This window comes from Sarcophilus harrisii, chromosome 6, assembly GCF_902635505.1.
Source record: "Sarcophilus harrisii chromosome 6, mSarHar1.11, whole genome shotgun sequence".
NCBI classification, from domain to species: domain Eukaryota; kingdom Metazoa; phylum Chordata; class Mammalia; order Dasyuromorphia; family Dasyuridae; genus Sarcophilus; species Sarcophilus harrisii.
The window spans coordinates 185,949,503-185,972,858 of NC_045431.1; the positions used below are offsets into that span (position 1 = coordinate 185,949,503).

The 23,356-nt window shown below is 33.7% G+C and overlaps 1 protein-coding gene across 3 annotated transcripts in view; it reads right to left on the minus strand.

Annotated features, from left to right (window-relative positions):
• GRK4 (G protein-coupled receptor kinase 4) overlaps positions 1–23,356 on the minus strand; it is a 131,720-nt gene that overhangs the window by 50,658 nt on the left and 57,706 nt on the right. For all 3 annotated transcript variants that reach the window (XM_031942454.1, XM_031942453.1, XM_031942455.1), the window contains exons 4-7: positions 15,559–15,636; positions 9,344–9,444; positions 2,249–2,341; positions 1,290–1,353 (exon numbers count right to left, since the gene is read on the minus strand). In XM_031942454.1, coding sequence (XP_031798314.1) covers positions 1,290–1,353; positions 2,249–2,341; positions 9,344–9,444; positions 15,559–15,636 — 336 coding nt within the window. The remainder of the gene's footprint in view (positions 1–1,289; positions 1,354–2,248; positions 2,342–9,343; positions 9,445–15,558; positions 15,637–23,356) is intronic.

A 23,356-nucleotide genomic window follows, 5' to 3' on the forward strand; every position in this document is an offset into this window, starting at 1 on the left:
CAGACTATATATATACACACACATACTCTTAGATGTAGAAGGCATTTTTGGTATTATGATGTCATTCAGCACAATATGATGGACATAACTCTGGTCTTTAAGTCAAAGGACCTATGGTTTATCTGATACTTGACATATATCAAATTCTGGGCCTCAGTTTTCTGAAATTTAAAATGGCAACTGACCTACCAACTTTACAAGGTTATGATGAAGGCACTTTGCAAACACATACTAATGTCAAGATATCTGTATCTGTATGATTACAATTATTTGTTGTGTATGTTCTCTTTCACTACACTGTAATTTTCTAGATTGTAAATTCTATGGTGGATAGGACCTTAAATTTTTTATTTCACTTCAACACCCTGTATATCATTGTTCTATAGAAAGCAGGCATTTAACAATCAACAAATACATGTATTTTAAACATGCTCACAAATATTCTATACAACTACTGAGAGATTATAACATTTCTTTCTCAACCAACTGTGCTTAATAATTACAGTGAATGCCATCTAAAAGATATATTTGAGTATTTGAAGTCTATTTGGTAAAAAGGCTGTAATGTACAAAATAGTTTCTTTAAAAGATTTTGCTGTATTCCCAATCTTTATAGTAATTACTGATTTGGGCGACATATAATTCATGTTCAAACTAATCTGAATTACAATTGTAAGTAAAGCTGAAATTCTAATGTATGTGAAGTTTTTATGACACAACTATATTTAGTAAAGATGAAACAATCTTAAATCATGATAGATTAAAAGCTGGTCTTAAGAGAACAAGTAGGGGTGGTACAATATGTGATATAGCACAGGGATCCTCAAACATTTTAAATAGGGGGCCAGTTCACTGTCCCTCAGACTGTTGGAGAGCCGGACTATAGTAAAAATAAAAACTTTGTTTTGTGGGCCTTTAAATAGAGAAACTTCATAGTCCTGGGTGAGGGGGATAATCGTCCTCAGCTGCTGCATCTGGCCCGGGAGCTGTAGTTTGAGGACCCCTGATATAGCATTTTGAGACATTTGAGGAGAAATCATTCAGATATAAGGGAATGAGTCCTTTGCATGAGGAAACTTATTTTTAATACTTATAAAATGCCTTTTATTAACATCCAATGGCAATTTTCATAGATGTTTTGGAATGCTCATTAAAAAATTAGCAGCAAAGAATATTCATTAGTTAAATCAATATTGGCCTAATATTTTCATTATAGTTGATGCTTTGCAATTCAATTTTCATTTTGTCTCTCAAGAATTTCTGCCGAAAGTTGTTCTTCCATTACTCACCTCTCCAAATCCTCCTTTTCCTAGAACTCTGTAATGTCTAAATGTATTTTTTGTTACAGGTTGCCTAGTAGGTAAAAAAAAAACAAAACATAGATTAGATTTCTTATACTATATGTCTACTTTAAAACAAACCAATCAAATTCTTGCTTGACCCTAGCTGACTGAAAAATCAGTATCTTTCCTTTGGCTAAGTGATCCTGTGGAAGAGGACTCCTAAATGGTCAAATGAATGCTAACACAATGGGTGCTCAGGGTCAAGATCTAGGGAGCCCTCTAGAGGAATAATCTACAAGAAATAAAGACTGTTTCTAGTGGGATGAATCCTAATAAAGAAGGACCTTCCAATTTTTCCAGGAGATTTTCAACCCATCAATCCTTATTAAATCTGAGTACTAATAGCAGCAAATGATACAGGGGAAAAGATCCTCTCTACAGTAAGATGATCTATTTCCTGAATCTCCCCACTCTAGCACAACTATTGTAGAAAAGCTAGGCCATGTTTTTTTTATATTCAATATATGCTAACTTTACTATTATTTTCATTAAATTTTATTAAGCACAAAAAGGAGGAAAAGGATACGTGAAAAGGAAATAAATAACATTCTAAAGACTATTTCTGTCATTTTCGTTTGGTTTTCTAAGCAAAAATAAAAAAGTAATTGGATTGAATGATTTTTCCAAAGTTCTTATAAATTTTAATTGCTTAACTGACTCACCTAAAAGGCTAAAATACATTTAAAAAAATTAAGACAACATACAGAACTGAACCAAGAAAAATTTTATTACTTATTTCAATGATTTCAGCACCAAAGTTTTATTATTAACTTTCAGGAATAAACAATATAAATAATAAAGAGTTTCCTTCATAGAATTCTATACAATTATAATGAAATTTACATAAAACATTAAAGGTTGCTATTTCTACCAAAATGTAAAAAACAAAAAAAACCACACCATACCTTTCCAACCATTTCCACTGTAAAAATCGAGAGAAAAACAAGCTTTCTTGATACTCCTCAAATGGTCTTCCACTTAAATAATCATGGACAACCCTAAAAAAGTATTTTACACAGTTATATCTTTCTACATTATAATATGACTTTATGTTGATGGATCAACATAATTGAAGTGAGCTATTTATCATGAAAGAAGTGGTTACATGAAATTTTGCAGAATTCAGAGAATAAAATTTATTATGCAATGAATTAAATTTAGAATCCTAACTCTCTAGTACTCATGCTACCACTAGTGCTATTACACTGCTACTGAAACACTCACCTGGGGTTTGAGAATGCATTTTTAATTAAAAAAAAAATAGGAAAATGGGGGACAGCTAGGTGGTGCAATAGATAAGAGCACCAGCCCTGAAATCAGGAGGACCTGAATTCAAATCAGGTCTCAGACACATAACACTTTCTAGTTTGTATTGTGTGACCCTGAGCAAGTTACTTAAACCTCCATTGCCTCAGTAAAAAAAAAAAAAAAAAAAAAAAAAAAATTCCTTAGTCAAGGAAGATAATGGATAGCAGTGTTATCATCTATACTGCAAATTTATATATTAACAAACAAACAAAAAATTATATATATATATTAAAAACTAAATTGGCTTACAATTGTATTTGAAGGGACCGTTCCTTTTTATTCTTTGGGCTACAGTTCAATATACTTAAGTTCATGTTTCTTCTGTTGTTTTTTTTTGGTACTTGGTTCTATCACATAGTTGTTTTTAAATTAGAAATAGTATGAAATATTGCAATGACTGTGTAAATATTATTGTGTAAATATTTATATTTAAATCAATGAAAATCAATTTATAATTTCAAATTTACAAAATAAACTTTTCAATCACTCTCTAATTCTCTATCAATATTCTCTGACAAATCATTCTTTTCTATATAATCAGAGCAAGCACTCCCTTCTGGTTTTACTTTTTTTGCTTTACTTTATAATGGTATTTATTTTTTATATTTTTCATACTTGTCAATCTTAATTGCATTATAACTTTAGCTTATAGCATTAATTTATTATTTAATCAATGCCCCACTGTTTAATTTTGAGGCCACAATATAGATCAAGAAAATACAAAAAATAAAAACAAATCCTAGTTTTAAAGTACCAGATATTTTGGAATTAAATGGGAATGCATATAAGTAGTATAAATACCATCATATAACCACAATGACTGAAATAAGAATTAAATAATATCCAAGAATGTATCAGATATGGGGAAAAAATTATATACAAGATGTAATTTGTTTCCACTGACTTCCTCTTTACCCTCCTAAGATGTAAGATGCAAGATTTGTTTCTATTTAATACAAAGTGGAAGTGGAAGACCCAAAATTAATTTACGCAATACAAATCAAAATAACAAGGGAGTTTCTTCACAGAATTCAATAAAAAATTACAATGAAATTTATGTGGAAAAACAAGCAGATAAAGCCATAGAGCGATGCTGAGGGGAAGGGGGAAAGGGATCTAAAGAATGTGCTCTTATTGTTCATGTCTTTAAAACATGTTACAAAGATATACTTATCAAAACTATTTGGTATTGTGCAAAAAAATAAATAAAATAGACCAATGGATCAAAGAATGGCAGATTTATAGATGCAAACAACGTTAAAACTAGTTAATTACAGCATCTTCACTTTATATATGAGGGACAGAAACCCCAAGAAAGAAAGTGATGGGTTTTCAAAGCAAACCCTCCTTTGAGGATAAATTGAGTCTTCTGTCCTATAGAATGGACAACAAAAAACATATAAAAAATGAAAGAAGTTAAAACTGGTTAAAAGATTGTTTAACAAATATCCCTAAAAAAATGTGGATTTGTGTCTGTGTCTGTCTCTCTCTCTCTCTCTCTCTCTCTCTAGTCCATATATATAGATAGACAAATCAATACAAGATAGTATTAAACTCACATCTCACACAATATACCTCAGTAAAGTTACAGTTTAATGAAAGGCTTAAATGTATATTAAAAAATGCCCTAAAACAAAACCACCTATAAACAAACAAACAAAAAAAAGTAGAAGAAAATAATACAAAGTGTGATAAGGAGATGACTATTTTTCAATAAATAGAAATTGTAAAGAGAGAGATAGTTATTCCTGATTATATATATATATATATAAAACTAATGCAATAAAAATAACACAATGAAAAGGAGACTTTTGGAGGGTTAATTTGAACAAAAATCCAAAGTATAAAAAGAGATCACAATGGCCAAATTCAATTTACCTTAACAAACACTGGAAAAAATACTTCAGCTCACTAGTAATCACACGCAAATTAAAACAACATTGAAGGAACATCTACTTGAAACTCAGTACTGGTGGGGTTATATGCAAATAGGTATATCCTATAGTCCCTCACCCCTACTTTATAAATTACTTTCCTAGTTTTGCACAATTTACTCTGCACTAGTTCATATAAATCTCTCTAGGTTTTTTTGAATTAATCTCTTTTATCATTTCTTATAGAATTAAATTAAATTCCATTAAATTCTTATACAATAATTTGCTAAGCCATTTTCAAATTGATGAGCACCCATTGAACTGTAACAAAATATGCCACTATAAATATAGTCCTCTTCCTCTGCCTTTGAACTCTTTGGGACTGGTTATGCTTTTGATGTGGGAAAGATTCCTATCTTTGATTCCCAAACCCCCCTAGGTAATGTCATTACCCTTTGACTCACAAATCCTGGTCCCTTTGAATTCCAAATAGAAGATCCAGACCTGTCCCAGCCCCACCCGGATCTGAGCCAACTTTGGGGCTACACCCAAAAGCCTCTCGAGCTAAATCTCCCATTATAAAAGGAAGACTCTGGGACCCCCTCTTTGCAGAGATTCCGAACATGCTAGCCATGTGAGGACCCTCTGTCCACTGGACTCTCTGTCTGGTGCCCTCCTTATCTCTACCTTTACCTATCTCCTTACTTCCAAATCCAATAATAAACCTCTTTTATCAATCTAGCTCTTGGGCCAATAAATTCCTTTATTGGGAACTCCCACAGCTACTAGACTTCATTTAACCTCTACAAGACTTCATTTACCGCTGATCCTTGTGCCGAATCCAGGGGAGCTCTGTTTGACTCCCTGTACCCCAAACCTGCCACTAGACCTCAACTAAACCTTAATTTCATTTAAGTACCCCAAATCTATACCTCAACACTATTGCTGAGTCAAAGGATAGGAACAATTTGGTTACTTTTGAGATATGGTTATTAATTTTCTCTTCATTCTATGCATTAATTTTAGTCATCTTTCTTACCAACACCTAATCTTGAAGATGTAATGTTTCCACTGACTTAATCCTCTTTAGCCTCCTAAAATGTACGATGCAAGATTTGTCTATTTAATAAAAAGAAATGTTTGTAATGGGCTGAAGCTTGAGTTGATCCCAAGCACGTGAGGCTAAATAGTAATTGGACCATACTCTATTAATATATATGCTTGGAGAAAGAATGGCCCCACCTACTCTCTGTGCAAGTCCTGATGTGTTGTATAGGAAATGGCGATTTTGGTAGGTGGAGGCAGAGGGGCGGAGAGAGAGGCAGGGAGAGAGGCCTGGTGGCTTCTGATCTGGCTGGCTTCTTGACTCAGCTGCACACATTGCTATCACGACTCCCCCTTCACCTCCAATCCTTTTTCACCTGTAGAGATACAAAGCAAACTCTCCCCCAAAAAGTTAGCCTATCTGGTCCCTTCCATTCACCACTTTCTGGGTCTCTCCACATCACCTGGCAATTATCTAAAGATAGTGGAGCTGCTAGCACTGGACACTGCCCTTCCAGTGGGTTATAAAACCTGTCTGCCAGAGCCAGTGCATCTTTGTCAAAAATCAATTAGTTAATAGTATAAAAGGTTAGATTTAGAAGTTCTCTAGGGTTACCTGTGGCGGAGAAGCCAGACAGAGCAGAAGCCACCCAGCCTTTTCTCACCGCCTCTCTCTCCACCCCTCTGCCTCCACTCACCAAAATCGTCATTTCCTATACAACACATCAGGACTTGCACAAAGAGTGGGTGGGGGCCATTCTTTCTCCAAGCATATATATTAATAAGAGTATGGCCCAATTACTATTTAACCTCATGTGCTTGGGACCTCAGTGCATCAACTTGAGCTTCAGCCCATTACATCTCCCACTTTCTTTTGTTTTAGAACGTAGGTGGTCATGCCATCCCTAACTCCTCAGGGAAGTCAGAGTCCCCAAGGGCAGGTGGTCATACCCTCCCTGACTTCTCAGGAAAGGAGGTGAAAGTACTGAAAGGGAGGTGATCATGATCCCCCGACTTCTCAGGAAGGGAGGTAAAAGCACTAAAAAGGAGATCATCACGCCCTCCCTGACATCTCCGGAAGGGAGATGAAAAGCACCAAAGTGGGGGTTGCTAGCGGGTTTCTGGGCTGAAGGGTTATGCATAAACCCATCAGCATGGGAGGTATTACACAAGCACATAGCAATAATGCAGAGGCTATTAGGAAGACCCTCCCCTCAGTCAGCGCAGCCTCGATGCGGTGTAACAAACATGAATTGTACACGCAAGTAGCGGAATAGCAAACAATATAAATCAACATGGCATTGTAAAAGATCATCAGAAGGCCTAGAGAGAGGATATGTAAACAACAGTCACAAATACGCCTTCTTCAGCAGCCAAGAGATAGTCCAAAATCAATCTATTATCCATTGCTTCATATGTCAGGGAATCCAATGATCCCCCCCAAGTTTTTGAAGTCCTGCAAAAGTCTTTTTATATGTTAGGGAATCCAATGATTACAGCAGATTTTGAAGTCCTGTAACAGTCTTATCATTTCTCAGAGAATGCAATGATTCCTGAGGGCTTTCAAGTTCTATGTCTCAGAGAATTCAATGATTCCTGAGGGTTTTCAAGTCCTACAACAATCTTATAATGTCTCAGAGAATCCAATGATTCCTGAGGGTTTTGAAGTCCAACAATTTCCAATGTCCATGAGTCTTAAAACTCCATAACTGCCACGCTCTTTCAATGGTGAGCACAATCAGCAACAGAACCACCCGATATTTATTGGGTCTTTTTCTTCATTTCAAGGGTCTGCTCCATCTCTCTGCAATGGACAAGGCGAATACGGCTCGTTGGCACCCATCTGATTCCTTCCCCTCCTTATCTCTACTTTTACCTATCTCCTTACTTCCAAATCCAATAATAAACCTCTTTTATCAATAGCTCTCGGGCCAATAAATTCCTTTATTGCGAACTCACGCCGCTACTAGACTTCATTTACCACCGCATCCTTGTGCCAAATCCAGGAGGGTTGCAGGGGAGCTCTGTTTGGCTCCCTGTACCCCAAACCTGCCATTAGACCTCAACTAAACCCTAATTTCATTTAGGTACCCTAAATCTAGACCTCAACACTATTGCTGGGTCAAAGGATAGGAACAATTTAGTGATTTTTGAGATATGGGTATTAATTTTCTCTTCATTCTATGTATTAATTTTAGTCATCTTTCTTACTAACACCTAATCTTGAAGATGTAATTTGGTTCCACTGACTTAATCCTCTTCAGCCTCCGAAGATGTAAGATGCAAGGTTTGTCTCTATTTACAAAAAGAAATGTTTACTGAAATTCTGATCTCTACTTAATGCTTTTGAATTGCACTAGAGGAAAGATGATAGTGGATACAGAACAGATCTTGAAGCTAAGAAATCCTAGGTTCAATCTCTGATACATGCTAGTGCTGAGAACCTGGGCAAGTCCTTTAACATCTCAATGCTCCAGGAAATGCTAAGTCTGTGAACTGTAGCAGGAACTTCAATTTCTTCTCCCTGGAATTTCCTGTATCAGTGAAGTCACAAATCAAATCCCTATCCCTATCACTATCCCATCTAGTCCTTAAATAAAACAGGATGACAGGCAAAGGTGATTTAAATACTTCTAACCAGGAAGGACAATAGCAGTTGCCATAGTATCACAATGCCTGGTCTACTAAAGAACTGCTATCCTAAACTTCTTTTCCCACAAACACGGATGATCAAAATCCTAGATATACAGAAGGATTTATATTTAATTGACAAAGGGAATCACTCCATGGACATAAGTCATAAGACCTCTCATCCTTTCGATCATATGTGTCTGCCTTACTTTAAAGCATCCACAGAGAGATAACTGAAAATAAAGATATAATTTATTTTCTCATCCAAATTCACAGATCTCTTGGGGTGGATTCCAGGTTATGAATATCATGACAAGAGGAACTTTTAGTGACCATTACTTATAAGTTTTGGTACTGGAAGCATCTCCAAATAGCTGTATGATTCTGTTAACATTACATCTAATATTCATCAGTGACATAAGGCTAATTATCCTTCCAACGACCACAGAAAGCTATTAGGAAGACCCTGAAGTATAGATGAGAAAGCATTTTACATTTTTAATGTAAAAGGATTACAGAAATGTTACATGATAATGAACCATAAGCATTAAAGTACTGTAAAACCTAGGAAAACTTCAACTAAGGCTAACACAAAAGCTCTCTAGGGGACCAGATTGATCAGATCTGGGCTGTTGCAATTTGCATATTTCCATAATGCTTCTATATCTTAAGACCAATCCACAAAGTCCTATATGATTTGAGCCTTGGTTACCTTAGAAGTTGGTCATTGTTTTTTCCACACATGCAAAGGGATTAATTCATTCGAGGTTCCAGAACAAGGATGTTTTCAGGGAAGTTTACATTTAATTAATAAGTTATTTTCAAGCTTAAGAATAAAATACTGGGATAAAGAACAGGCAGAATATTGAAGCAGCATAAATCATAGGACATTTCAGTTCAACTCATAATTCTTTAGTTCATTATTTATTGCTCTTACTTTTGAGCCTATTTGCTTTCACTTAAAAGTAAACGGACTAAGAAATGTTGTCTTAATTTTGAAAATATCCTGATAATATTTGTCAGAGGTTTTTGTTTTTTTCCAAGTGACAGCTGGAAAAAAAAAGTTGCCTCAACATCTGGTCAAAGTAATATAATATTTTACAATTTTTATTAATATTACAGTGCTGTTCATTCACCACTTACCTAGTACAGTCTTTAAAAAGCTCTTTGCAAGGGCTCTGCTCCAGCCTCTCTTTACATTCTTTCACTATATCCTGAGGTATTTCTGGTAAATGGGCAGCAGACTTCACATAAGACAAACAAAATACATTAGCACAATTAATAAAAATAAAATAAACCCTTTACTAGCAAAACTTGTCAAGGAAGGAAGGGAAAAAGGTTAATCAAATTAACTGATGGATTATAGAGACTTTAGTTCAATTTTAGCAAAATATAGATTTATACATAACTAAAACTAAAAACATAAAAACAGTTCCAATTAAATATTTTAAAATACATTCTGATTTCTTACTGTTGTGAAAATTAGCTGAAAAACAGTTGTTTTTATAACTCAAAACAGAAATTTTAAACTGCAAAGTCAAAAAAAGTGTAACTAATAAAAAGAAAAATGTATAACACTCAATAAATATGAATAATTAGTACTCAATAAATGTGAAACAGTTCAGTATATGTTAATTATCTTTTATGGGGACAAACTGTTTACATAATTCTAAAAACTATTCACTAATTTCTGTGTATCAACACGATAAACACGGAAATATGTTTTAAAAGACTGCACATATTTAACCTATATCGGATTGTTTGATGTCTAGGGGAAAGGGAAGAAGAAAATTTTGCAACACAAAGTCTTACAAAAATGAATGCTGAAAAGTCTCTTTACATGTATTTGGAAAAATAAAATAGTATTGAAAGTATTTCTATGTGAATGTGTATACATATACACACACACACACATACACAAACTTTTAGGAATTTCTCTTGATATCTTTCTTTAATTCTATTCACCAATGTTATTCTCTCATAAGCTTCATGTTTTTTATGAAAGCACAAGTTGCACGTTCCTTAAGCCTAATCAAAAATTCAACTGCAAAAGATAATGTCATGTTAACATTAAAAAGGAAAAAATCTTACAGAAATTTATTCATAGAGACAACAAAAACAATGGTTAAAAACTCCACGAATATATATTTGCTTCAGAAGTTAAAAAAGAGATATTGCTGGCTCTCAAATATGAAGAGCTATCAAAAATGGATGCATAGATTTGTTTTTAAATTAAATTATTTAATTTAAAATTTTAAATTATTAAATTACCTTGAAAAGATGGAGGTGAGGGGTAAGGATACTCCAGGTAGAGGGGACAGCCAATAGTACAAAGATAAAGTCATAAATATCATTAAATATGGATGACTATCTATAAAGCATGAGAAGGGGATAAAGGTTAATAAGGCTGAAAAGGCTTATTAAAGGCTGGGGTGTCAAACTGTGAAAGATTTTAAGTGCTCAACAGAATTTATATCTTATCCTAGAAGCTTATCAAAGATTTGTCCACAGGTGACTGGATATATACCAACTGTTTTCTTATCCTTGGAGAAAGAAGTTGAACATCAACAGTTGGAACAACTTGTCTTCTGGATAGTCCTTTATAGTAAAGGCTTAGGATAGATTATTATTGGTATTGCATCATTGCTTTATGATTAAAGCAATAATTTTCATGAATCTTTAGCATATGGCTCATATTCTAGTGCAATCTAATTTTAAAATTAACTTTCTGACCACCTAATACCTAAGAATCTTTCATAATGGCCCTAACACTGATAAGTGATGGAAGTGATTGCTGTGAGTCTTTGAAGCATATTTTTACAGAAGCCAAGCTCAGGCAATCTTCTCAAATTGGAAAAGCTGTTTGAATAAGCCTAGTGATGAACTGTCATTGTCAAATGACCAGCTTACCTAAATATAAAATGGCTCATTACCAGAAAGTTGGTCTTCACTCAACAAATCAATTTTATTGGCTAAAGCAACCAATAAAGATTTACTATGTTGTAAAGAGGTTGTAATTTGCCAAGGTTTGAATAGAAGTTTTACATCGACAAAAACAAAGACCTTGTGAAGTGCTAAAGTATCCATAAGAAAAAAAAATATCCAAAATTACATAATGGAATCTGACTAGAGAGTAGAATTTAGGAAGAAGTCAATCAGCAAGAGATCTGAGCAAGATAAGAAACAAATTACCAGAGTGGTGTCACTTTAGAAGCTTTTTTAATCCAACTAATATTTGCAAGAAGAAACCCCACAACAAATTAACACTGTAAATGGTCATCTAGATGTTGGAATCCTTACAAAGTGTTAAGTCATTAGAATTGATAGAGACAATAATTATCTAATTTAGCATGGTTCAGTATGATTGATCTGATCCTACAAGGAGATGTTATAGGCCAGAACTTGAAACAAGGTACTAAGTGGAATTGAGGAGACAATGTTTAAATCTAGTTTAGAATTGATTTAATCCTACAACAAATAATGGTTTCCCAGGGATATAATGATTGGTGTGTACTCAGTGTACAGTATATAAGCAAGAACCTCTCAGGGCCAGGGACAGAAGCCCACTCTTGGAGGCGAAGACAGATTCATTCCATATTCCACCTTTGTGCTAGCTAGAGACATTTGCAGGGACCTAAGGGCTGAAACTCAAGACTTTGAAGGACACAATAAAGGACTGGATTTTAACTCCTGGCTGCATTTGGAGTGATTATTACTCTGAACCGAAACTAAGGTTGCCTACATAAAACCTCCCCAAGAAACCTGCTCCCAGAGAGAACAATAATATTATAAAAAAGAAGAGAACACCACACTAGACATTCTGAAATTTTCCAATAGGACATAACCCACTATATCCTGAGGCAATCTATTCTACTTTTGAAGCTAAACTTTTATTTTTTTTCAGCTCTAACCAATGCTTCTGATTCAGCTTTATAGGAATGAACAGTACAAGACAAGCCTCTTTTCCACATTAAAATCCTTCTCCTTTATAAAGATAGTTCTTATGCTCTCCCTGATTCCTCTCTTCTCCAAGCTAAATACATCTCCAATTCTTTCAATTGATTATCATTTGGCTCTATCATTCTGGCTGCTCTTTTCTGTATCACGTCAAAATCCTTGCTAAACTGTGACATTCAGAAGTGAACTCCAAATATGGTTCACCTAACAGTATAATCTGGGACTCTTACCTGATTTTCTAGGGGCTGTGCTACTCAGTGTAGTACATGGCAGCATTAGTTTATTTGACAGACATCATACCACTAACCTATTAAATTGATAATGCATTAAAATCCCTAGATCTTTTTAAAACTAAGAACTTTTCTTCCCTTTCTGCCTCCACTACCAATACTTCCACTTTGAAGTTGATTTTTTTAGCTAAAGTGTTAGACTTTACATTTCCTCTATTAAATTTACCTTATTGTAGTTCTAGCTTCTCAAAATCTTTTTTGGTTTTTAACTATTATGCAGTATATTTACACAGCTGTCTCCTGCAAATTTTATACATGTAATATATAACTTTACCTAAGTCATTAATACAAATGACACAGGGTCAAACCTACAATCCTGCGGCACTCTAATCCTACAATCCTTCTTTCAAGATTATATCAAACCATTAACAGCTACTCTTTGAGTCCAGCTGTTTAAAACAGCTCTGAATTCATCTAAATGAACTACCAGGTGGGTTAAATCTATTATTTCTACAAGAATAGTGCAATAAACTTCCTCAAATGCTTTGCTAAAACTATATATGTAGCATTACCAGGTTAGTAGCTCTCTCAGAAAAAGTAAAGATAGTTACTCTGATATGATCTATTCTTATATCTCGATGGGGGTTCATTTCTGAAATGTCAAAAGAATTTAATCACAATATATAGTGTGATTACTTATTTTACCAATAAGTGGGTTCTATGACAAGACCCCTAATGATAGCGTTATAATGAGGTTTTAGTTTTTTCTCCATGAATAGCACACTTATTTAAAATACTAGTTTAATTAGAGGAATCAAATAGATTAGCTATATTACATTGCTTCATCTTCAACATAATATATTTTATGTAAAAATGTTTTCAATTTAATTTCAAATGACAAAAATATAAACTGAAACGAGGAAAAACTTTTATTCCTTCAATCATTTCTGTGGTACACTGACATTGACAGTGAGATGAGTAACCTCTCTAAAGATATGAATGATTTAAAAATTAAAATTTAAAATTCACAAAAAAAAGTGAACTAAAAAATAATGTAAATATTTAATCAATGTGTGTTAATTATAATGCATTAATTCAACATACATGCTCTTCTGCTTCCTCGCTATTTCTTAAATTCATCCTTTCCTCTCCAATTTCATTGCCCTCATTTCCTCTGGTCTAGGTTATTCTTACAGTTTCCTAACTGGGTGAATTTAGTTTGTTGCATCGCTATCTGTGAAGTTGACCAGTTTTATAACTAGTGTCATACTCATCTCATTTTCCCTCACCACAAATATATAATTAGTGGTCACATGTCATTTTTTACCTGTGTGACACCTTTTTCATCCATCCCCTTCTTTCTACACACAGTCACAATCTCTCTCATTACTTCTTGCTTAGATTATCATAATGACTCTTTAAAAGTGTCATTGCTTCAATTCTTACCACTCTAATCTGTCTTCAAAATAGGTCCAAAGGCAAAAGCATACTTGTCCACATTACTTCCTACCCAATAAAATCCAGTGGTTTCTTACTGATTTTAGAATATAATATTATTTCTTCTTTATTTCACTTTATCTCAATTTTTGTGAATTTTATAATGTATATAATTATTAGTAGAGAAGCATATACATATCAATTATGAATAAATACCTCAAAATTTGTTGTTGACAATAGTAATCAATCAAAATAAGATTTGAAGATTAAACCACAAATAGCCTTCTAGTGGATCTCTGTCTCCAGGTTTGTCCACCTACCCTCCAATTTCTTCTACATATAAAATGAGATTAATCTTTCTACAAGACTTAATTTTTCACATTATCAAACTACTTAAAAAAAACTTTAAACTTCTTAGTTTGTCATTTAAATACCTTCACAATCAGGCCTCAATCTGTCTTTTGAACCCTAAACACCACTAGGAAAACTCAGAGCCCGCGAGAACTAGTATCATAAATATTCTCATCTCATCTGTGCTTGTACTTTTGTGCACATCTTCTTCCTTCCCAGAGTCCCCTTCTTCCACTTTTCCCCAGCTCCTTCTCACTTCACCTACTACCTCTGAGAAGTCTTCCCAAATCATAAGATGAAGGCCCTCCTATTAACTATTAGTCTTTGTCCCCACTGATTTTGTCACCAATCATGCACCTCTTGGGGACAATGGTCACTCACTGGAAAGAATAGTGGATGGAGAGCCAGAAGGCCTACAAGAGTTTCTAGTCCTGTCACTGTTTGACTTCAGGCAAGTCAAGGAATCTCTCTAAGACCTGGTTTAGTTACTTTTATGACAACAGCCATAACTCCACAGGAAGGCAATGCATTCTGGCCCAGCAATAGGACTTATTACAGTATCACTTCACCTCTGAATCTCAGCTCTCTTATTTGTGAAATGGGTTTAACAACACTTAGACTATCTACTTTATAGGATTATTCCAATAAAAGACATTGGAAATCCCCAAAGCATTATGGGATTATGGGAACCATGATGTTTAGTTACCTAATTATTAGATGCTAAATTTACATACAGGGCAGTTAGGGGGCACAGAGGATAAAGTGCCAGGTGTGGAGTCAAGACAATTCTAAGTTCAAATCTGGCCTCAGACACTGACTAGCTGTGTGATCCTGGATAAGTCACTTAATCCTGTTTGCCTCAGTTTCCTCATCTATAAAATGAATTAGAGAAGCAAACAATCTCTTTGCCAGGAAAACCCTAAATGGATTTACGAAGAGTTGTATATGGCTGAAACAACAAGAACAAATTTATGTACATAACAATTGTAGTTGTTAAATCAGGTAGCACTTTTTTTAGCCTAACAAAGTCATGCTAGGGAACTATGCCATAGACAAAGGAAAAGAAAAGCTAACAAGAACAGGATAAAATAATACATAAAACATGAAATTATCTATGAATAATGATTCACTAAAAGTTATGTTTATTCTTAGATTCTAGTGAATCAAAATTAGAATTGGAGAACAATTAAAAAATTAACAATTTTTTCAATTTGGGGAACAATTTTCTTCTAACATTTTCCTTTAATCAAAGGAAAAAAGCAAATTAATAATGTTGACATAATATTAACTTTAAACATTTTGCATTTTAATATGCTTAATGGAAACTAAGGTTAAATCTGAAGAATTACAAGTTATAATTACCAGCTTGAGAATATAACATACCCCATTGTTGAAGTACGTGTCTAAAACCTTCAGAGCAGTCTCTCTTCGATTTTCATCTGAAGCCACCTCATATTCTGCCTAGGAAAGAAAAATGGGGGGAAAATCTATCTTTAAAAATTAAACAAATTAAAACCAAAATCAAATATATATCTACATATATAATACATGATTCAAACTAAACTGTATGACTAATTACTGGAGTCAGTGAAGCTTTCTTTAATTCCTTTATTTTATTACTTCTCTTAAAGCCATCTCTTCCTTTCAAAATTTCCTAATGCATTCTGGTTCTTTCCTGTAGCCTATCTTACAAAGTTATGATCCACCTATTGCCCACTCCCTACTACAGTAAATTGCTCACTTGTCTCATGAGATAATTCAGAAAATCTCCAGTTTTTTCACTAATGGAACTTATTAATAAGCTTACACTCATGTGAACTTTAGATTTGGGTGTGGTCTAAAGAGATCACTTAGTCGAACCTCATTTTACAGTGAAGGAAAGTTGACTTAAGGAAAGATTATCAGTTATTAAGATGGTTAAGGTATTAGCTAACGCTCTGCTTTCCTAAATTCTCTCTATGCTATACTTTCATATGGGAGCAATAAACTAGATAAAACAAAATTTTTAAAAATTTAATAGCTTAGGCATATAAGCTGTTATAATGAATTAGGTTTTGAAGATCATCTAAAAAGAGTTTCATTTTATATTTGTTCAGTTTTTAAGACACATATGAATAAACATATTTTAAGAATTAAAACTAAATCTCTATTTCTCAATCAACAATTTTTAGATTACCATCAGTCTTTGGAAAAAAAAGGGGCTTCATTTTATATAAATAAAGGTGACTAAAGGAAAATTCATTTGATTTTTTCCCCCTATATTTATTCCTACTGTGAAAGTTAAGCAATTTTTTGGTTGATACCACATGTACCTGGATAAAGTAAGTATGAAAATTACTCCAAAGCAGAGGAGAATTTAAAAATGAGGAGAAAACTTCTTTGAAATTTTTTTACCATATTCTTTGTCACTCAAAAGATGATTTTAAAGATATCATTTAACCTTTATGCTGAGAGACAATAAATGATAATCCATTATAATCTACCCTACATAAGAGAATTTTAAAGACTGCAGTTTATAGGCAAATAATTCTCCTAAAATTCTCTCTCTTTCCTAAAATAATTATTTTTGCCATATTATCATTATCAGGGCAGCTGAACTCCTTCTGTTCATATTCAAAATGTGGCTTGACTACCTGACACTGGGCAATTCATTAATTTCTCCAAGTTTCAGTTTCTTCATCCAAAAAACAGATATCTATAGTACTTACCCTCAAAGAATTGTTAAATGGATTAAATAAGATAATATCTGTAAAGAGCTTTTTGCATTTTAAAGTATTTTTTATTATTAAAGCTTTTCATTTTCAAAATATATGCATAGATAATTTTCAACATTTATCCTTGCAAAACCTTGTGTTCCAAGTTTTTCCCTTCATTCCCCCTATCCTCTCCCCTAGACGGCATTTAATCCAATATATATTAAACATGTGAAATTCTTCTAAATATATTTCCACAATTATCATGTTGCACAAGAAAAATAAGATCAATGTTGATGAAATTGTGAATATATCCAGCCATTCTGGAGAGCAATTTGGAAATATACTCAAAAGGTTATCAAACTGCATACCCTTTGATCCAGCAGTGCTACTACTGGGTTTATACCCCAAAGAGATACTAAAGAAGGGAAAGGGACCTGTATGTGCCAAACTATTTGTGTCAGCCCTGTTTGTAGTGGCTAGAAACTGGAAAATGAATGGATGCCGATCAATTGGAGAATGGTTGGGTAAATTGTGGTATATGAATGTTATGGAATATTATTGTTCTATAAGAAACAACCAGCAGGATGAATAGAGAGGCTTGGAGAGACTTTACATGAACTGATGCTAAGTGAAATGAGCAGAACCATGAGATCCTTATATACTTCAACAACAATACTGTACGAGGATGTATTCTGACGGAAGTGGATTTCTTCAACAAAGAGATCTAACTCAGTTTCAATTGATCAATGATGGATAGAAGCAGCTACACCCAAAGAAAGAACACTGGGAAATGAATGTAAACTGTTTGCATTTTTGTTTTTCTTCCCGGGTTATTTTTACCTTCTGAATCCAATTCTTCCTGTGCAACAAGAGAACTGTTCGGTTCTACACACATATATTGTACCTAGGATATACTGTGACATATTTAGTATAGGACTGCTTGCCATCTGGGGGAAGAGGTGGAGGGAGGGGAAAAGTCGGAACAGAAGTGAGTGCAAGGGATAATGTTGTAAAAAATTACCTAGGATGGGGTTCTGTCAATAAAAAGTTATAATTATGAAAAAAAAATGCTAGTGCTTTTTTCTAAAATTAAAAAAGAAAAATCAGATCAAAAAGGAAAAAAGTAAGAAAGAAAACAAAATGAAAATTACAACAACAACAACAAAAAAATGAAAATACTATTCTATGATCTAAACGCAGTTCCCAGAGTCATTTCTCTGGATGCAGATGATTCTCTCCATCACAAGATCATTGAAACTGGCCTTAATCACCTCATTGTTGAAAAGGACCATGTCTATCACAGTTGATCACAACATAATCTCTTGCCATGTACAATGATTTCCTAGTTCTGCTCATTTCACTCAGCATCAGTTCATATAAGTTTCTCCAGGCCTTTCTGAAATCATCCTGCTGATTGTTTCATATAGAACAATAATATTCCATAACATTCATATAGTATGACTTCTTCAGCTATTCTCCAACTCATGGACAGTCACAGTTTCCAGTTTCTTGCCCCTATGAAAATTTTTCCATGTATGGGTCCCTTTCCCTCCTTTATGATGCCTTTGGGATACAAGCCCAGCAGAAATCCTACTGGATATGCAGAATTTGACAGCCCTTTTGGGCATAGTTCCAAATTGCTCTCCAGAATGGCTGGACCAGTTCACAACTCCACCAACAATGCCTTAGTGTCCCAATTTTCCTACATTTGTCATTACCTTTTCCTGTCACCTTAGCCAATTTGAGAGGTTTGTAGCAGTATCTCACAGTTGTCTAAATTTGCATTTCTCTGATCAATAGTAATTTTGAGCATTTTTTTTCATAACTATAAATGGTTTTAATTTCTTCATCTGCAAACTGTCTGTTCATATTCTTTGACCATTATGAACTGGAGAATGGCTTGAATTCCTATAAATTTGAGTCAAATCTTTATATTTGAATCAGCCTTTATCAGAATCTTGAATATAAATTTTTTTTTTTTTTACCAGTTTATTCCTTCCCTTCTAATCTTATCTGCATTGGTTTTGTTCGTACAAAACCTTTTTAACTTAATATAATCAAAATTACCTATTTTGCATTCAATAATGTACTTTAGTTCTTCTTTGGCCACAAATTCCTTCCTTCTCCACAGATCTGAGAGGTAATCCTTTGTTCTAATTTTTTTTATAATATCACTCTAAATCATGAAATCATTTCGACCTTATCATGGTATATAGTGTGTTAGGTGTAGGTCAATATCTAGTTTCTACCATACTAATTTCTAATTTTCCCAGTAATTTTTGTCAAAAAGTGAGTTCTTATCCCCAAAGTTAGAATCTTTTGAGTTTGAGAAACACTAGATTAATTGACTACTTGTGAACCTAACCTATTCCATTTGATTGACTATTTGTTAGTCATCAAATGATTTTGATGACCGCTACTTTATAATATAGTTTTAGGATTAATACTGCTAGGCCACCTTCATTTGCTTTAAAAAAAAAAAAAAAAAAAAAAATCAATCCCCATGAAATTCTTGACTTTGTTGTTATTTTTTTTTCTAGTTCTGTAAAATAATTTCTTGGGAGTTTGACTGGTATAGTACTGAATAAGTAGATTAATTTAGGTAGTATTGTCATTTTTATTATTTATTATTGGCCTACCCATAAGCACCTGATATTTTTCCAATGGATTACATCTCACTTATTTGCATAATAAGTGTTTTGTAATTGTATTCATATAGTTCCTAACTTTGCCTTGGCAGATAGATATTTTATATTATCTAGTTAATTTAAATGGATTTTCTCTTTGAATCTCTTGCTGCTGGACTTTGTTGATAATATATAAAAATGCTGAATCAGGTCACACGTTACCAACCTATGCAATTAGCTCAGTTTTCTGCACATTATAGATACTCAACCAATGCCACTTGTACTTTTTGTCAAAAACTTAACTACTAAAGTGGATTTGAAAGACAGTTCTTTTGAGAAAGGAGACCAAAAGTTTGGGTGACAGCTCAAACAAATACAGATCCATTCTTCATCTAAGTAGACTTGCCAATATCAGGTTCAAAATAAAGAATCAGAGCTATACAAAATGGAAGGAAACTATTGAAATCATGCAGAATTTATCCTTCTGTTATTCAAAAAAGCTTTTTACCAAACACTCTTCTCCCTGAGGCAGGGGAAGCATCTATAACCATCTTCCTCCCAGAGTTCAATTTATGAAACGGATACATTCCTTTACAAAGTTGGTAGCAAATTGAAGTATAAAATGAATCATTCTCTCAATAGCTTGCATTTCAGCAATGCTGTCTCAAACAAAAGTATTTAATCACAAATCACAATTAAATATGTAGAAAATACTTTTAAAGGTCATAAGAAAACAGTATAATAAAAACTGACAATAATACTTAAAAATACTGATTTAATTGTGAATACAACCCCTACCATAAAAGGAGGTGGTAACCTGAAAAACTCAGAGAAACATACATGGCTGGGTAGGGGTAATTCCAAAGGTTAACATTCACTTCTAGCCTAATAGACTATATAATAAGACTTAGCCCTTAAACATGACAGATGCACACCACTAAGTATATTTAATAAATCCTATTAAGTTGTTGCTATTGTGTTCCTATCTGAATGATAACCTTTTGGCAAAGTTTCCCCCCCTCCCCCCCTTTTCTTTTTATTTTATTATTTTTTTTTTAAACAAAAAATATGCATGGGTAATTTTTCAACACTGACGCATGCAAAACCTTCTGTTCCAAATTTTCCCCTCCTTTCCCTCCCCCCTAGATGGCAGATAGTCCAATACGTGTTAAATATGTTAAAATATATGCTAAATCCAATATATGTATACATATTTATACAGTTATTTTGCTGCACAAGAAAAACTGGTTCAAGAAGGAAAAAAAAAAAAACAACATGAGAAAGAAAACAAAAATGCAAGCAAACAACAGAAAGAGTGAAAGTGCTTTGTCGTTTTCCCTCCTTTTCTAATACTAAATTAGTTGATGAAAATCCCCATAAAGAAAGGAACTATGCTTTATTTACTTTTATACCTCTCCCCTTAATATATAAGGCCTCTTATAGGAAGTACTCAATGAAAATTGATTAGATGAAGGAAATCAAATCTAAAATGTAATTATAGGGATTAAATTACTTACTTCAAAACTCCTAATGATTTGCAAACAAAGCATTAAAGTTGTTCTAATGATCTTTAAATAAAATCTATAGTTCACCTGTCTATCTACTGAGGTAAGAGTAAATTAAAGGATCATCGAGCCTCATACCTAGAATCACTTCCTAAGTTATCGGCTTCTTTATAAGAAAGAAATGAAATGTGGGCTATTATCTTAGTGAAAATTACTAATATATTCTGATTTCTATTGAATTATTTGCTATTCAAAGACTTCAAATCCTATAGCTGGAAAGGACTGTAGAAAGAAAAAAACTATAAAGAGGGATTCTAAAGGGAAGAAATTATATTTATCACTGAAGATCAACATCTTTTCTGAAAATGAGAGTCTTTTAGAGTAGCTCAAAGTGACTTGCTCAAAATCATAAATCAAGTTTTATTGAAGGAAGGACTTGAAGCCAGGTCTTCCTGGTTTTGGATGGCTCTCTCTCCATTCCTTCAGGTTGCCTCATGATAATTATAAACAGAATGAATTGCATCTTTTGAAATAATGAGTTTCTTATCACAAGATGTATGAAAGCAAAAGCTGAAAAATCACCTTTACAGAAATTTATGGATGTAATTCCTGCTTTTTTTTTTTTTTTGGGGGGGGAGGAAGTTGGTCAGGGGAAGGAACTGAATCAAATGAACAATAAGGCTCCTTTCCAACTCTGATCTTTATGATTTTATATTAGGTTACTCTCTGTATTCAAGGAGATCCATTCCACTACTCTGAAGGAGGTAGCAGTTGATGGAAGGGAAAGAATGTTTCTATGGCATCAAAGAGACTTTGCACTGCCACTCACTACATGTGTGACCACCAGTCAACTCTTTCACTTTCTGGGCCTCACTTCCCTTCACCTTAAAGAAAGGGGTTAGCTAGGTCATCTGAAACTCTAAACCTATAATCCTGTAAGTAAATAGATAGATAAATCAATAGGTTAATCTCTTGTTGGAGGGAGTCTATCTACAACATCCCAACAAACTGTCCCCACTCTCTGCTTGAACACTTTTGGTACCTGGGAGCTCACTACTGCCCAAAGTAGTTCTGTTCATTCCATTTTCACACAGCTTTGATTATTGGGAAGTTCCTAATTAAACAGAAATCTGCTCCCTTGTAATTTTCTGAAACAATATGGTATGGGAGAATTAGTTCTAGACTTAAGAGTTAAGAAGACCTAGTTGGAATCCTACCTCTTTTTCTTATTAGCTGTAGCTATGTGACCATGGATAAGGAATGTATATTAAGCCTTAGTTTCCTCATCTGTAAAACAGAACAGTAATACCTTTAGGACCTATCTTCCAGGATTATTATGAGTACCAAATAAGATAATGAATGACAAGTACTTTTTAGGCCCTGAAACACATATAAAGTCTGTTAGTATTATTTCCCCCATTGGCCACTTTTTCCTCTCTGGTGTCAACTAGAATAGGTCTAGTCCCTTTGTCAGTATTTAAATGATTTAAAATTGTATTATGTCTTATTTAACTCTTTTCCAGGTCAAACACTCATTTCCTTCACCTAATGCTCATCTGTCTATCTTGAATTTTCTTCACCATCCTCCTGGACCTTTCTTGAATATAGTAAAGATTATCAAAGCCCCTCCTAATACAATACATTCTATGTATAGAGACCAGTATTAAGAGAATCATCATCCTTGACTTGAACACTTAATGCTATTATCTAAAATCTAATGTTTCCATGGAAAACTGCTTACTCATTTTAAGCTTTTAGTCAATTTGAAATAGGTCTTATCGTGTGTAGTTTCATATTTGTTATTCCTTCTAAGTAGATTGTGAACTCCTTTCAAGGCACTAATCAAATCTTATATTTCTTCTGTAACCCCCAAACCTACCAAGTATGTAAAATATGCTCACTGTATACTGGAATCAGTTCTATCTTAACCTTCTTTGAGTTAATTGGACAAGTTCTGTTTTGATCTCTATCTCTATCTCTATTTCTATCTCTATATCCCCTTACTATTTGGTTTCCCCTTTCTATTTGTGCTTTCCCCTTACTATTTGGTTTGAAATTTCTGACAAAACTTGACAGAATCTCTGGCAGACACCCAATGAAATGTAAAATGCTCTCGTGAGAAAGTATGGCTGAGTGAGAGCATCCAGAGTTTCAGCCAAAAGGAAAATACTAGCACAGTAGTTTACTATTACTCCAAAAGTATAACAATTTTAAATCAATGTAAGTCTAAGCTAAGAATTTGGCTCTAAGGAAGACCAATACATTTCACTATACATTTCACTACATATATGGGAAATTCAATAAATATTAGTTAATTGTTTGATACAGTCCGCAAAAGATAAATACTAGGGTA